Source organism: Petaurus breviceps, unplaced genomic scaffold (assembly GCF_028583685.1).
Source record: "Petaurus breviceps papuanus isolate PSGF00001 unplaced genomic scaffold, PetGlider_PUasm1.0 90903, whole genome shotgun sequence".
NCBI lineage: Eukaryota > Metazoa > Chordata > Mammalia > Diprotodontia > Petauridae > Petaurus > Petaurus breviceps.
In genome coordinates this window covers 15093351-15110107 of record NW_027187376.1, presented here as the reverse complement: position 1 = coordinate 15110107, position 16757 = coordinate 15093351, and the positions used below count along the sequence as shown (strand labels likewise).

The window sequence follows — 16757 nt, the reverse complement described above, 5'->3', positions numbered from 1 at the left end:
CAACCAAACATGAAAGAAATGCATGAATATACTGAAGAAATCCAAACAAACACAGTTCTGTTTGCTGGCTAGCATTCTTCAAAGAGAGCAAGAGGGGAAAACTGTAAACAGAGATATACAAATACCCATACCAGAGGGCTTTGGAGCCCAGCGACAGTATATTATACTATTAGAACACTGCTGAAGAAATATACCAAGAGAGATAAACTCACAACTTCAGTGCAGATGGGGAACATTGTGATGGGTCTGGGAGCTTCATGTCTGGCTCCAGCTGAAGTGGGCTAGAAGAGATCATATATCACTCAATCCATTTTTTTATTCTCCCTTTTAAAAAAATATTTATTTTATTTTTAATTTATGAAATAAACCAAGTATTTCCATAATATATCAGACTGGTTATCTGCATAGAAGGTTATGCTGAGGAAAATCTTGCAAATTTGAATATGAGATACCCCATCATGGATAGAAACAGAAGTAGAAATGTCAAGTATTATTTTTTTTAAATCACTGTTGGAAACTGAAAGATTTAGAGGTTTGTTCCTCTCCTGCTGTCTCTTAAACTTGAGTTCAAGGTCAAGATGCCTTTCTTGGGACCTAGTGATGGCTGAGCTTGGCATCTCAGCTGTCACCTGTAACTGGGGGAATCCTAGCATCCCTGAGTTGAGAAGCTGAGTTAACTGTAGTCTAGGTTAAGTTCTGCTTTCAACATATCTACTTTAGTCTGGAAGACTTTTCTAGAAAAGCTTCAGATACTTTTGGAAACCCTTGTTCAGGTTTTTCTGCCTTTGGGACTGCTGATCCAATTATACAGCAGCTAGGAAATCATGCTGGGCAAAAGCTGTTTAGAAAGAAAAAGCTCCCTGCTGTAGAAACCACTTAGTTTCCCTGGCAGATCTTTGCATGCAGTGTAGAGAAGGGTGTCTGGTCCATCTGAATGGATTGAGCTTTTTTTTAATGCGTCTGACCCCTTTGACATAACAGCTGAGGAAGAACCTAATTTTAGTCCTGAGAATGCTTATGTTTTTTCCTGGTATCTCTGATACCAGGAGAGAAGCCACATAGAATAGTGGATAGAGAGTTCCTTTCAGAGCTAAGAAAACCTGGTTCCAAGTTCTGATGATGACCCATACTAGCTGTGTGACCTTTGTCAAGTCACTTAACCTCTCAGTATTCTAAGCAACTCTAAAGACTGCAAAGAAGGTGCTGACCTACAGTTATAGGAGTATTCTTCCACATCTGGGAGGTCCCCATGCCAATGAAATCATAGGTTCCACCCCTATCACTGTGATACATGTTGAACATTCTGTGTGCCTGTCTTTCTGTTCTTCAGGCCAATTCCACAGCAATGGGCAGGTTTCAAGATGCCATCAAGAGTTAGGCACCCACTATTTAAAAGAAAAAGATCTGGTGGCTGTGGTTTTGTTGCTGTTATTGTTGAATGTATCCTGGTACCTACCTGGAGGAGAATCTCTTCTGAGCCAGGGGCAAGCTGGTGGATGTCACAGCCTTGGGGCAGAGATGCGCCTTTCCTTTGAGTACCCAAACATGTATAATTGGGCACAATCTTCTGGGAATCAAATGTATTTTAGAATCTTTCCTCTAGTCTTTTGTTTTGAAACAAAAGGAGCAAGCATGGGCAGGAGATGGGGGCTGTGGTTTGGAAGGGAGTGTGTTTGTAGTGGTGCTGAGGAGGAACAGGAAGGAGGGGGTGTTTTCAGGAACCTTCTTTGAAACTGTTGGTAATTTCAAGCGAAATTTCCCTCTTATGTGAAGCATCTGATGGGACCAGGGATTTCGCTTTAATTCCCTGCTCCCAAGGGAAATTCCAGTCCTCTTTAAAGAGAATTACAGTAAGGGTAGGCTCTGGGAGGGAAAGTCAATACTCCTCCCCTGGCTCTCAAAGCTGACCTGCAAGTTGAGAATGGAGGTTTAATTTTCTCCCTGCCACGCATGTGGCCCTGCCAGCCGGGCTACAAGGGGAGGCAGCTCAGCAGCAGCTAAATCCTAACCTTTTCAAAATTCCTCTCGGACCCCTTGAAGATCTGCCAGCTGGCTGTGCTCTGCTGGGCTGCCCTGGATCTCATCATGCTGGGCGACGCAGGCAGCCAACTGAGGAAGCTCTAGCAGAGGCCAGGATGACAGGAAACAAAGACAGGGCAGAGGATGGCTTAGCTCTGGCCTCACTGGTCTGGCTTCATGCTACAGCAGCCCAAGGGCCTATGCAGTTGGTGTGAATATTTAGGAATGATGGAATGAGTGCAGAACCTCTGAGCCACTGTGGTTAGAGATAGACCTCCAAAGACTTAAGAAAGGGGCGGCTAGGTGGTACAGTAAATAGAGCACTGGCCCTGGAGTCAGGAGGACCTGAGTTCAAATCCGGCCTCAGACACTTAACACGCACACACACACACACAAACTAGCCGTGTGACCTTGGGCAAGTCACTTAACCCCAACCACCCTACCTTACCCCCTCCAAAAAAAAAAAAAGCAAAGAATTAAGAAAAGGTTGTTTCCAAGATCTTTGTGAGTTCAGTGGCCCTGCCCTGCCAACTTGCTTCAGTGGACAGGGGAGAGAGTGAGAGGTATGTGTGTATGTGCATTTCCTTCTCGATTCTAAAGAAAAGAGTATTTCTTCCTTTCCAATCCGAAAGTCAGACATTCACTGCTTTCCAGAGAACCGTCATCAATAAAGATACTAGTGAACTGGCCTGCTAGGGAGCCTCGGATAAAGACATTGCCACAGGGTAAGATCAGGTTATTGACATCACATAGTTATATTTCTGTGCAATCCCCAGGGGACACTTCCTTGCCAGTAAACACCTGGTTTATTGAATATTTCTGTGTTTTTCCTCCATGCCTGGAGTGTGTATGATTCTCTTCATAAATCCAGCTTACCTTTTTATCTGAGCTGAATGCAATCAATTCTAATTGCTTACCATTTGCATTTGGTGTGTTGCTGGATAACTTGTGTTGGTGCTGGTGTGTTTGTGTGTCTGTGCGTGCGCGTATTGTTGTTGCAGCCACAGTGGGTTTAGGTTGGGAGGATTGGTGGCTCTGTTTGGTTGCAGCAGGAGACTTATATTTTTCTGGGATACAGGATAATTCCACCTAGAGGCATTAAGGGGTAAGGTAGCTGTTGCTGTCCAAGCCACACCAGTCCAGGAATGTGTGCTGCATGTAATGAGGAAACCTCCATCCTTTCTAGGAAGGCACCAGCACGGGAGCTTACCAGTCATCTCTATCACACAGAAATCAGAAGCTTTCCAAGCGATGTCTTTCTCCAGACAGTGGCGAAGCAGCCTTTAACATCGCCTATACCCCACTGTGATTCAGCAGCTAAAAACTCCAATTGTTAATTGTCTGATTACTACAGAGCAACTAGTTTTAATATGGTCATGACATGAATGGGGACCCAGGCTCCCCTTTGCCCCTCCCCTGAGGCACCTTGGATCTCAGTGGGGAGAGGGGGGCACTTAGTTGGCCACGGTACAATGGAGGCCAGTGTTGAGGTCAGCAATAAATAAGTGGTGACATTGTTTTCCCTGCTGGCAATCAGAAAGCCTTCCTTAAGGATTGAAATAACTTACATTTCTGGAGCAGGCAGCTGAGTGAAATGAGAAAAGAGACTTTGTTCTTCCTTTCAGTAGAATTCACACACATACACACATACACACACAAATGCACATACACATACACTGCTTTCTATCCCCCCAAATGTTTTATTTGTTGTTTCCTTGAGATGTGGATCAAGCCAGATGTTTCTCCCCTTGGTCTGGGCTTGAGAAGAACCGGTTTGGGGGCTTTAATTATGGGTGCTAAGAGGGTGTTCTCCAAGGATCTATCCAATGGGAAACATTGAGACTTTGACCCAAACATTTGGACTCTCAAACACAACAAAAAGAAACACTTTTTTTTAAATATTGCAATTTTTTCTTACTTTCAGGTTCTGAAGATTGTTCAAGAAATTTCACCAGTTTGAATGGTACCATTGAATCCCCTGGGTTTCCTGATAAGTACCCACATAATCTGGATTGTACCTTCACCATCTTAGCCAAACCCAAGATGGAGATCATCCTTCAATTTATGACCTTCGACCTAGAGCATGATCCATTGCAGGTGGGAGAAGGTGACTGCAAATATGATTGGCTGGACATCTGGGATGGCATTCCCCATGGTGAGTAATGATGGGTTGTAGACATTTTTCTCAGTAGATTGCCTTCTGTCTACATATTGCCTCAGTAATATAAAAAAATAAAGCAAATATTTTAAAATTATAAAGAATTCTCTAGAGCTAACTCAAAGGGTGATGACCCATTGTTCTCCACTAAAGATAGAACATGAGATGCGTAGGACTTGTCCTTTCTTCTGCCCTGGGATTCCTTGAGAATTAGATACTTACTATATTTTTAGGCTAAGTTAGGGGAAGTTTGTGTGGAGATGAGTGTAGCCCAGGAAAGATATTAACACTAGAAAAAGTACTGCCTCTAAAGTCAGAGAGCTTGAGTTCAAATCCCACTTCTTAGACTTGTAATTTTTGTGACCTTGGGTACCTCACCTAAGCTCCTTAGGCCTCAGTTACCTCATCTATAAAATGGAGTTCAAAACCGTATTTTAACATGTATTTGGGAGGGGGAATAAAATATTGTTTAAAAAATAAAATAAAATGAAAGGGTTGAAAAAGATAACCTTTAAGGCACCTTCTAGCTCAAAATCTATGATTCCCTAACTTCAAGAGGGTCCTTCCAACACCATGGGCCCAAGGTTTCACCTTCCACCTAAGTTGACTCCTCTCTAATTAGAAGCTATCCCCAAACAGAAACATGTAGCATTAGCTACTCTTGCGTATAGATACTACAGAGGCATCTTACCTAATCCTGAATGGGAGATTCATGGGAGATTTTTTCAGAGATGCATATAGGCTGGGGTTAATTCAATAGAATGTGATTGCTGAGCAAGAAAGATCATTCTTAAATTTTGCTTTTCAGTTTATACTTTATTCTAGTAAGGCAGATAGAATGATTGTACATTGAATAACTATAATGAGTTGGGGTGGGGGGAATTATGTGATCGGTAGGAAGTTTGCCATTTCCTTTCCACTAACCTCTCTCTCCCTGTCTCCCAGTGGGTCCCCTGATCGGCAAATATTGTGGAACTAAAACTCCCTCGAAGCTCCGATCTTCGACCGGCATCCTCTCTCTCACCTTCCACACTGACATGGCAGTGGCCAAGGATGGGTTCTCAGCACACTACTACTTAATTCCTCAAGAAACCCCTGAAAGTGAGTTGGAAATCTTGGCATTTTGTGGTTGTAGTGTTCATCATGATATAGCCCATTACTCTTTACAGAAACTTCCCAGTTTTGAGTATGCACACTTGGAGCACATATAAATCCAATATAAATCTGCTGGGGGCAGAGTGACAGGGCCCTGATACAGCTGTGGGGTTAAGCTGCGTTAGTAGGTTCTGGTTCAGCTTTCTCTTGAGAGTAAAAGCATCTAGAGCAAGGGTTCCCAACCTTTTTTGGTCCTTATACCTCTTGGCTTTCCTGTGTTCCCCTTTCATTACAAAAGGAAATAAAATCTAGAGCGTTGGTTTGGAGAGTCAGCCATTGAGCCAAGAATACCTACATTCTCTGACCCATATTGGCTGTGTGACTTTATTTTTTAAAAAAGATTTTAATTTATGGAATAAAATAAGTATTCCCATAACATAGTATAATAAAAAAGATGATTGCAAATGAAACTGTGAATCTGTACAACTTTCTATTCCTTTTAAATATATAATAAAGTTATCATGTAAATTTCATTTTTTCCCTTTTTTTTTCCTTTGTGACTTAGCATAGTGACTTAGCTCTCAGTGGTAGGGTAAATGGTCTCAGACTCAAATAGAAACATCCCTGCAGGCTGCATATTACCTTAGAAAACCACAAATTGATATTATCTATGTTTTATTGTATTTTTCTTTTCTTAAACATTTTCCAATTTACATGTTCATCTGGTTCTGCCCAAACTCGTGGACACCTCAGTTAGATGACTGTTTAAGAATATACGTTGCAGAAAAGGTGCTGACCTGTATTGGTAGAGTGAATTTGATCACCTCAAAGTTCCCTCTATTAGTGAAATCACAGGTCTAGTACCTGTGCTTTATGCACATAAGAAATAAAGACCTTGGGGTGGCTAGGTGGTGCAGTGAATAGAGCACTGACCCTGGAGTCAGGAGAACCTGAGTTCAAATCTGGCCTCAGACACTTAACACTGACTATCCATGTGACCTTGGGCAAGTCACTTAACCCCAATTGCCCTGCCTTGTCTCCTCCAAAAAGCAAAAAGAAAGAGCTTATAAACAAGACTGAGCATCCTGATTCTCAGAAAAGAATCATTATAGATAGAATTAAAGCTTTTTGAAACATTTCAATATTGTAATATTGATTAAATATTCCTGTACTGCTTTGGCAAGCTTCTTGTACCCCCAAGAGTATGCATATTCCAGATTGGGAACCTTTCACCTAGGAACTTTCACAACTGTGTATGTGAGAAACTTGGCTCTGTGTTACTGAGGACCCTTTGTGGCTATAGGTAGGGCTTCCCTAGTAGGGGATCATTGGAAACCTTATTGGTCTTTAGTCTAAAGTACTGAGCTGACTCTATAGAAAATGATGTGTTATCTTTCTTATGTCTTATCATGTACACACTTGGCTTCCTTAAAGGTTCACCTAAAACCCCACCTTATATACCACAAGCCTTTCCCCATCCTTCTTTATTATGGCACCTTCCCTCTGTTGATTATTTCCAATTTATCTTGTATATAGCTTGTTTCTGTGTAATTATCTGCATGTTGTTCCCTCCATTAGACCACAAACTCCTTGAGAACTTTATCTTATAGTACTTGGCATCTAGCAGGCAATTAAAAAATGTTTATCTACTGACTAATGTAGAAAAATTTGTAGAGTTGAGCTTTTAAGACAAAAAAAGTAACCAGTTGCTTTAAGAACCCACAAAATTCACAAATTAAAGTGTAGTGGAATCACCAAGGATAATTCCCTTTTCCTAGCAAGAGACTAAGTAGGTTGGCCTGTAGCAATCAGAAGCCAGGATGGCTCTTTTCAACCAGAGGTGCTCTAGACTAGGAAGCAAGCACAGGATCATAGACTATAAACAGCAACGAACTTTATAAATGGTGGCTACAACCACAGCACTAAAGGATGCTGTTTTTAACACATGGGGAAAAGATTGTTGGTTCCTTAGAAGCCGTAATCTTGTATACACTAGCAATAGTCATCACTGGTGGCATCTCTATAGAAAGGGAAGAAATTTTTTTCCATCATAGAAGCAGGAACAGAGTAAGTAACTACTAGATCTGTTTTTATGGACATATGGTACAAAAAAAATATAGAGTAACACGTGTGCATGTGGAGAGTACTCTCAAACTTTAGATATATTTGTGTACTGTGACATCTGCCTTTTGTGTCAGAAACAAAGAGATTAGTAAAAAAAAGGAAGGCAGGTGGGGGAAGGAGGTAGGAAGAAAGAAGGAAGGAAAGAAGGAAAAGAAGGAAGGAAAAGAAAGAAGGAGGTAGGGAAGAAGGAAGGGAAGGAGGGAGGGAGGGAAGGAGGGGGGCAGAAAGAAGGAAAAGAAGGAAGGAAGGGAAAGAAGGAGGTAGGGAAGAAGGAAGGAAGGGAAGGAGGGAGGGAGGGAAACTTCCCATGTGTATGTCAATAAAGTTGCATTTGCAAGATACATCAGCCCACTCAAATTGCCTCCATTCTTTTCACATGTACTTGTACTGTTATATTTATTTATTTTTGCTTTTTGGAGGGGGAAGGTAGGGCAATTGGGGTTAAATAACTTGCCCAAGGTCACACGGCTAGTTTTTGTGTTAAGTGTCTGAGGCTGAATTTAAACGCTGGTCCTCCTGACTCCAGGGCTGGTGCTGTATTCACTGTGCCACCTAGCCACCCCTGTACTGTTGTAACAGTGTATTCTCTGGCAACAGTGAGCATCAGTAGCCTGTAATAGGAGTCAACCTTGTGCTATAAAGTCTATTTTCAATTTGCATTCTAGTTCTTTTTTATCCATAGCCTGGTTTCTTTTATGGCTGGTTTAGTTTCTTTCAAGCCCAGCAGGGGTGGGTGTGGACAGTTGTCCACCTGAATATTGTTTTTAAGATATAGTTCTCAAGACCCAAGAGTACCTATAAAGCCTTGTTCTGGAATATGGAGATGACACTTTGACTTTCTTTGGTTTGGAATTGAGAGTCATGGTTTTGCTTTTTGACTTTCTCAATATACCTGTGTGCCCTAGACTTCCAGTGCAACATTCCTTTGGGGATGGAGTCTGGCAGGATCTCCAATGAGCAGATCAGTGCCTCTTCTAGCTACTCTGATGGGAGGTGGACTCCCCAGCAGGGCCGGCTGCATGGTGACAACAATGGATGGACCCCCAATGTGGACTCCAACAAGGAATATCTCCAGGTACTTAACCCAGAAGACCCATAGATGGAGTCTAAATCCCAATTAATATGATGGAGAAAAGGAACACTGAGTTCTATAGGGACACCAGACCTTGGAAATATTGTTTTCCCAGGTAACAATAATAGTAGAGATGTTTCTTTGAGTTGTATAATGATGTCCAAGGAAATTTTCTGTAAGTTGATCCAGAGCTGCCTCGACCATTGCACAGAGAGACTGACAAGAAGGACAGTGTCCTGGAAATGGGCATTCCAATGCAGCTCTTAAGACTGCAATTTTCTTTCCCTTTTAATAAGGCTTGCAGCTCATGCTGTGTAGCCAGCCCTTGTGACAAAGAGGTGACCTAACTGTGGTCCCTTGGAGAGAGGTCAGCCAGGCTGGGGAATGCTGTGAGTTCCAAGCAGGGGCAACTAACGCTTTTATGGCCCAGGACAGCCTTGATTTCCCATTGACATGTCAGCACAAGCTCTGATGTGACCTTGTGACCCCTGGCTCACGATGGACTTTGCAGAGCCCACAGTGACTAGAGATGGAGAGAGAAAGCCCACTTAGAAACACTAGGAGTCTACAATGGTTCTGACAGCTGGCATACCAACTAGCATGAACACATCTATGGAGCTATTCTTCTGAAAAATACTGAATGCCTTTCCTCTTTTTCACTGCTTGTCCAGTTCCTACTCATCCTTCAAAGTCCAGCTCAGCTCTCACCTTCTCCATGAAGCCTTCCTTCACCACCCCAGAAGATTGTTCTTTTCATCCTTTTCATTCCCACAGCATCTACTGTTAGCCTTGCTCACTTGGGTACTTTCCACATACAATCTCACTGTTCCCTAAATTTTTCTTCACTGTGTCTGAGTCTATGAGCTCCTTGAAAACTCCCCTGATATTTTTTTTGGTGATCTCTAGGGCTTAGAATTGCTAAGCACACGGTAGATACACAGAAAACATTTGCTGACTTGAATTCCATTGAAATGGCATGTACTGGCTAAATTTTGCTCACTCAAGAAAAACAGGAGTAAGGGGATTACATTTAGCAATTTCCTAAATGGATTTGGCATCATGGACAAGTAGATGCTTTAAAGGGTTGGCCACATACTTCTTCCAATAAATGGAAAATGGAGCAGAATCTTAATTCTTTAGGCTGGCACTTTCTGCATAAAATTTGACCCTTTAGCGACCCACAAAATTAATGGAGGAAGGAGCAATATTGGGGAGGGAAGAAAGGCAGGGATATTGGACATGATGATTTATCCACTTGGATTAGATTTATCCACTGCTGTATTAAGATGGTGTTCATTAGCTATGGTCTCCCACAGTTTGGTTAATAACCCAGTAATGTTAACATTGGAGCAATCCTATGCCATTGGGCTGTTTTTTACTCAAAAGCATCTCATTCTCCATTGTTCTCTGCAACCAAAGAAAGGTTATAAAAAAAAATCACAAGAAAAGGAACAAAATTTGTCTCATCAATGTGGCCGATTTAATGCCAAATGCTTATGTTTGGTTATGAAATTAGATTCCAGGCTGACAGTAACCACAGTGGGCCATAGGCACTGGGACACATTACTGGTGTGTCAGCCAAGGAAGCAGAAAGCAAAGCAGGATGATGTCCTATTATGACTGTAGCAGTGTCTCCCTCGCCTCATCCATCTTTCATGCCCCACAGGTGGACCTACGTTTTCTGACTATACTTACAGCCATTGCGACCCAGGGAGCCATCTCTCGGGAAACACAGAATGGCTACTATGTCAAGTCCTACAAGCTGGAAGTCAGCACTAATGGTGAAGACTGGATGATGTACCGGCATGGCAAAAACCACAAGGTAAATCTATTTCCCAAGCTCGAGTGCGCACTTGGACAGAAAGGAGGAGGAAAGAGTGGGGAGGGGAAGAAAGAGGACCTAGGACAAACTTCCCGACTGGAACAGGCTTTGTTTTGTGAAGCTCACATCATTGATTGGGGGGTAGGGAGAAGGGAGGGGTGGAGGGAGCTGGGAAGGATAGACCAGCCCTGAAATCCTCCTTCTTATGCCAAAGCGATTGCAAAACACAGTTTCTCAGACAACCTGGCTGGTGTTGCATCTCACGCAGCAGAGAGAGCCTGCAGTATGTTCTCTGACTGCAAATGAAGGAGAAAATGCTTTCACAGGCCACGTTTCACCGTGCAAGATTCATTGAGCATTTATGGCCGGCGCCCCGTCCACATGCTGGGTTAACAATCACAAAGCCACATGTAGCTGCAGTTCAGGAGTTACTGAGGCCTGGAAATGAAAGGGCACAAATCCTAAGAGGGGATCACAATGTCCCAGAGAATAAAGAAGACGATAAATAACGAGGAGAAATTCGGTATGTCAGAGAATTGGAATCTGTGATAGCAATCGCACTTGGCAGCGATGCATTGAGCGCTCTGCTTGTGCCCACTCCAGCTGCAGCTCCTGGAGGTGTGGCCTGTATGAGGGCTTTGAGTTTTCTGTTGTGCATATGGATGTCTGACACTCGGCTTCCTTAGGACACATGGCGACTGTCTGCGAGCTGCCCCTCATATGGAGCTGTAGATATGGTGCTGTACAGCATACTTGGCAGGAGGCATACTTTGCTGAAAACAAGGCATGCTTTTTTTTGGCCCAGGGGACAGGACTGGAAAGGGCAGAGGGCAGACCCAGGGATTGTGGTGCCATGAGGCAAGTTCAACTGTCGATCATCATGGTGGGGTTGGGGGTGGGGGCTGTTTCTCTGAATCATTGTGGGAGAGAAGAAGCTACTTATTTTTCTTTATGACTTTATTTATCCCCAAGGGATGGGGAGGAGGGTTAAGGAGGGAGTAGAAGGAACAGAAAGTCTTTTCCTTCCTCCCCATCAAGTAGGATCATAGTTGTCGAGCTAAAGGAACCTTGAGACCACCTAGTCAAACCCCCTCATTTTACAAATGAGGAAACTGAGTTCTGAAGAGATAAAGTAACTTACCTGAGAGCCACACGGGTAGAAAGCAACTGAGGTAGGATTGAATCCAAGTTCTGTGACCTCCAATCCAGTCCTCTTTTTGGCATACAACACTACGATGTCTCTGCATTTAGGTATGCATGGTCTGTAAAACCCTTACAAAATCACTTTTCCAACTTGGGCTTAGTCTTCTCATCTTTAAACTAGGAGGGATGGACTAAATGGTCTCTAAGGGGCCTTCTGACTCTAATGATTGATAACTCTATGATAACCCTGTGAAATCCTCCTGTTCTGGCTACAAACCATCGAGATGGGCAGTGTCCAAGCCATATTAAAAGAGGTAGCCCAGTAATGTTCTTATAAAAGATTTCCCAGAATGAGATTTCTATCTTCCTGTGCCCAGACCTAGGGGAAGGTGAAATGGCAGGGCATGTGCCTGCATGCATACAAAGCAGACACACTTTGAAACCAAGAATTTTTGGACTGGTGTGGCCCAGGAAAGAACTCTCTCACTCAGTGGGGCAAGGATTAAGAAGGGATCTCTTTTTTTTAAAGGATATTACAGTGATTGGGTAACGTTCGTCTAATTGGAGGACTTTATGGACTTTGCTCTATGACAAAATGTTTTCTCTCATAGATGAGGAAACAGAGTTACTGGGCTATTGGATGGCTTTGCTAAAATTTCTGCTATGTCATGTATAGATCTGGGAAAAAAAGAGTCAGACCACACTTGTTCCAAGAGAATATAAGATCCCTGAGGACAATGACTACTTTGGGTTTTATCTTTGTATCCTTAGCCCCTACCATCCCTGGCACATAGTAGGCTCTTAATAAATGATTGTCGAATTAAATTTATTTGAATGACTTTCTTAAAGTGACCTCCAGGCTTGCTGAGTGGTGATGGTAAAGCCAGGAACTAAAGTCAATAAAACACTGGATTTTGCAAGTCAAATGACCTGGGTTTGAATCCCTAAACTATTAGTTACTATCTGTGTTACCTCATTCCCCCAATCTGGGTTTTAGTTTCTTTAGCTATACAACGTATAGATTGGATTAGATCATCTCTGAGGTCCCTTCCAGCTTAAAGAGAAAAGGGCTATCCGCCCAGAAGATGGAGAGGGGATGTTAAACCAGGGGGCTGCATTCATTCATCTCTTTACCTTTTTCTCTCCATTCTTCCCTCCTCACCTTATTGTTAGAACCACAAAAGGTATAGGTCAGGTGAGTAAGGAACAGCAAAATGCTTGGGGTGGATCTTGAAGAGAAAGGTTTTGGGTCACCTGACTGAGTCCAAATCCAAGGCTCCATGACTAAGCAGTGCTGGCGAAAGGGATACTATACCATGAGCTGATTTTAAAAGCATGCAGATGGATCTGGATGCTATTTAAAACACCATTTGTAGGAAATCTGCTTTTGGAAATGCCTTAGTACTGCACATTTTGATAGGATGCCATTCTTCCTACCTTTAGCCATAGCCCATTCTACCGGGAAAACATTGCTAACAACCAGATTCAACTGAGTGTTCTTCTAATTCATTTTTCTTCCTTTTGAACTTTTTTTTTTACAGAAATTATCTCAATTTATGGCTCCCTCTGTCCTTCAGCCCAAGCCCGCAGATCTCCCACCTCTGTTAGAGGCTTGGTGATCTTCACAAGAGGTCCCTGTTCCTCATGCTAGTGGAGGTTCAGAAATCTTCTGTGTAGGAGTTATCTCCAAATAAAGTGGGGGAGGCAGTGGGGCAGACAGGGTAGTGGGGAAAGGATAGGAAAGAAGAAAAAGGATGAGCCCTTCCATTTCCCCACTTAAATTCATCTGCCGACTCTCTAGAAATAGCTTTGCAATAGGAAAGGCTCTTGGACCCCATAAGCTCCATCACCTAACTCAGTTGGTCAGGCTGTAGAGATCCCTTTTCAAAAGTAATCTCTGCTGTTCTTTCATTAGGAAAACTCCCAGATGTCTGTATTTAATGTGCAGATTCCACACGGCTCATGGTGCAGTCAAGACTCTGCACGGTTCAGGCTGAAATAGTTGAGTGAACCGTGCCAAATAGATTTGTCAAGTCTTCCGCAGTTTGATTTGGTGCCATGAGGTAGAGGCGGGGGTGAGGAGGGGAGGTGATGGGATTGGTAGGGGGGCAGGGGTGGAGGCTGGGGTGTGAGACTGTGCGGGGAGTGGGGTTGAATGGCCTGGCTCCATCTCTGCGTACACGTGCATCTTTCTCCACCAACCCCCTAGAACCACCGCCTGGGTTCGGGTGGATGGGCACAGTGCCAACTGAACTGGCGCTAAATGGTGGGCTTGAGAGAGAAAGTCAGACAGCAGAGCCTGGGAGAGCAGCAAGCCGAAGATGGAGCATCTCAGTTTGCTCCTGCGTGTGTTTAAAATGCCCTCCCTGGGCACGGAGTGTGAACAGGAGAATGTGACGTTTTCTGGGAAAATGTGGGATCTAGCTCGCGATTTCCCCAGTTACTGTCAGCACTGAAGCAGCCTAGTAAAGTCGAGGGAATAAGGAAACGGGAGAGGAAAACAAGATTAATGAGTGCTCTGGGCGATGGCGGGGATGGACGGCTGTGTTGTTTCCTTGCAAAATACCATTTGTGATTTGGAGGTGGAAGGAAGGGTGAGGCTGGTAGCAGAACAGTTACCATGTTGCTAGGGGAGGTCAGGACCAATCAGACCTTTTCTGCCTTCCCATTGGCCAGCAAATCTGTCACTTTCCATTCAACAGGTGATGGTATGCTTCCTAAAGAGAAAAATGACTAACTTAGTTGGGGCATTTCAAGCATCTTCCAGCAAGATGCAGCGCACATGTGTAACCCAACCCCAGATTGCTGTCTGACTCTATATGCAGTGAATGTGAAACCGAGGACTTTTTGCAAGGGGCAGACCCTCCTAATACATATTTATAGCTAAACCACAAGGCAAAAAGCTAATATGCCTGACGGAACCCATTTCCAACCCATGTGCACACTGAGATTATACAAATCATTTCACATACATTTTATTTTCTGGAAACCACAAACAGAAACTACTGCTTTGGGTTTTGCCAGCTATATTAACAATGCCCCCAAACACAGGCATAGAGTAGTAAATACTTGAGGGGGGGTATATTCATAATTACATTATATATATATATATATATATATATATATATATATATATATATATATATATATATATATATAATATTAGATACACATGCTGAGAGTGATGGAGATCAGTATCTATCCACAAAAAAAAAAAAAGATGCTGAGAGAGGGGAAAAAGGTCCCAATTTCAAAGTATTATAGGTTAGACCTCATCAAAGTTAATCTTTCAAGTCTAAAATTCAGAGACTGGGATTCTAAGTTGGTACCAAAGGACTTGTGGGCAGCAGATTGTAGACTTGGATGTCACAATAGCTGGATGTGAGTGCTACCTTTGTGGTTAACGAGCTATGTGCCCTCAGGCAAATCACTTACCCATCCGAGCATCAATTTACTTATCTGTAAAGTAAGACTGCTTGCCTCAAATGGGTGACTGTGAGGATTAAATTAGATCATGCATGTAAAATGCCTTGTAACTACAGAGAGCTATATAAATCAATCGCCAACAAACATTTTATTGAGAGCCTGCTGCTGGCCAGGCAGCTGTGTTAATCACTGGCAATGGAAAGACAAAAGTGAAACAGTTCTTGGCCTCAGGGTGCTAACATTCTGGAGGAGGGGGGGGGGCACAATACGTATGTATTTGAGCATATTCAAGATATATACAAAATAAACACAAGGTGGTTTAGGGAGAGAATTTATTCCAGGCATGAGGGGTATCAGGAGAGGTTTCCTATAGAAGGGAATGCTTGAGCTGAGCCTTGAAGAAAAACAGGCAGAGGTGAAGAGGAGGTGCCTTCCAGACATGAAACACAGTTGGTGCCAAGGTGTAAATATGGGAGACAGAACAACATATGTGTAGAACTGCCAGTTGTCCAACATGGCAGGACTGGAGAGTGCATAAAATAATGTAAACAAAGACTAGAAAGAAAGAGTTTTAAATACATCATTCTGCCTCCCACCTTCATCCTGTAAGGAGCCAGGTTTCATCATCTCTTCTTTGGAATCTATACTGTTTTTTCAAGTTCAGCTCTTTTTCAGTGAATGATCTGTCTACTGGCATTGTTTTAGTCATTGTCTATATTGTTCTCTTGGTTTTACATATTTTATTTTGCATCAGTTCATATGTACCCTCTTGTGTTTCTCTGAATTCCTTATATTCAGCATATCTAATTGTAGGATATTACATTGGTTAGAGACCATGGTTTTGGGGCCATCTCCCAGTCTATAGATACCGACTTTGTTTCTAGTTCTTTGCTTACCAAAGAGGGCTGTTCTGAATATGTTAGTGTGCCTTGGACCTTTGCTTTTATCTTTTGGTTTCCTTGAGGTATATTTCCAGTACGATTGCAAAACCCTTACCTTATCTCATTTAACTCTTGTGACCAGTTTGGTGCAAGGTCTCTAAGGTTGAGAAGGTACGAGACCCTAGATCCAAAGTAAGTCATGCTTTTTTATCTTAAGAACAAAAAATGTTAGACTTCAGGATAGTTTGATCAAGTGCGGTTTGATGTCATTCTCATTGAAATCACTCTGGTTTCTGCTACTGATGTGTATTATAAATAAGAGCAGATACCATGCCTTAATAATGAGAGAAAGGAAACTCAGGGTGAGGGTATAATAGTGCTTCTGGACAAGTGGCCCAAGAGGATCCAGAATGACTCTAGAATGAAATCATTGTTGAAAAGGTAGGAAAGAGGAGTGGAATTCAAGGATGCCTACTGAATTAACCAAAGCCTTTCCGGTATATCTTATCCCACTTTGCAATTCTGTAATGTATAAGGGAGACTTTTTTTTTTTTTTTAGTGAAGAAACAAGTACTAAGTGACTTACCCCATTTACACAGAACCCATGAGGGTGCCTGTATAAGTCACTATAATTTAGGCTACTTCCTGATTCCCTAAACGATTCATAGTCCACTCAGTCCCAATATTCCCCCTGTGAATCTTATATCCACAGGGAACAGATATGTATAAATACACTTACAGGGTAATAAGCAAGAGGAGGGCTGTGTCTTCCTGTGGTGCAGTCTCTCTGGAACGGGCATCCAAAGGAAATCTTGTTCTCTAGGCAATATGGTCTGATGCACCAATCCCTAACTTCTTTGGGGCTTCAGGATAGTCATTGTCCATTTGACTTCATGATTCTTCTTTATTCCCTCTAATCATCTCCTCCCACCCCTAACCAAGTGAACATTGGCTAATAATAACTTTCTAACTTATAGTGAGCTAAAATTAATTTTGCTTTGAGATTTCTTTGAGAGT

The 16757-nt window shown here is 42.6% G+C and overlaps 1 protein-coding gene across 4 annotated transcripts in view; it reads left to right on the top strand.

Annotated features, from left to right (window-relative positions):
• The window catches only part of NRP2 (neuropilin 2), a 149823-nt gene that overhangs the window by 45490 nt on the left and 87576 nt on the right, over window positions 1-16757 (top strand). For all 4 annotated transcript variants that reach the window (XM_069075305.1, XM_069075304.1, XM_069075306.1 and 1 more), the window contains exons 4-7: window positions 3944-4174; window positions 5123-5278; window positions 8302-8471; window positions 10135-10290. In XM_069075305.1, coding sequence (XP_068931406.1) covers window positions 3944-4174; window positions 5123-5278; window positions 8302-8471; window positions 10135-10290 — 713 coding nt within the window. The remainder of the gene's footprint in view (window positions 1-3943; window positions 4175-5122; window positions 5279-8301; window positions 8472-10134; window positions 10291-16757) is intronic.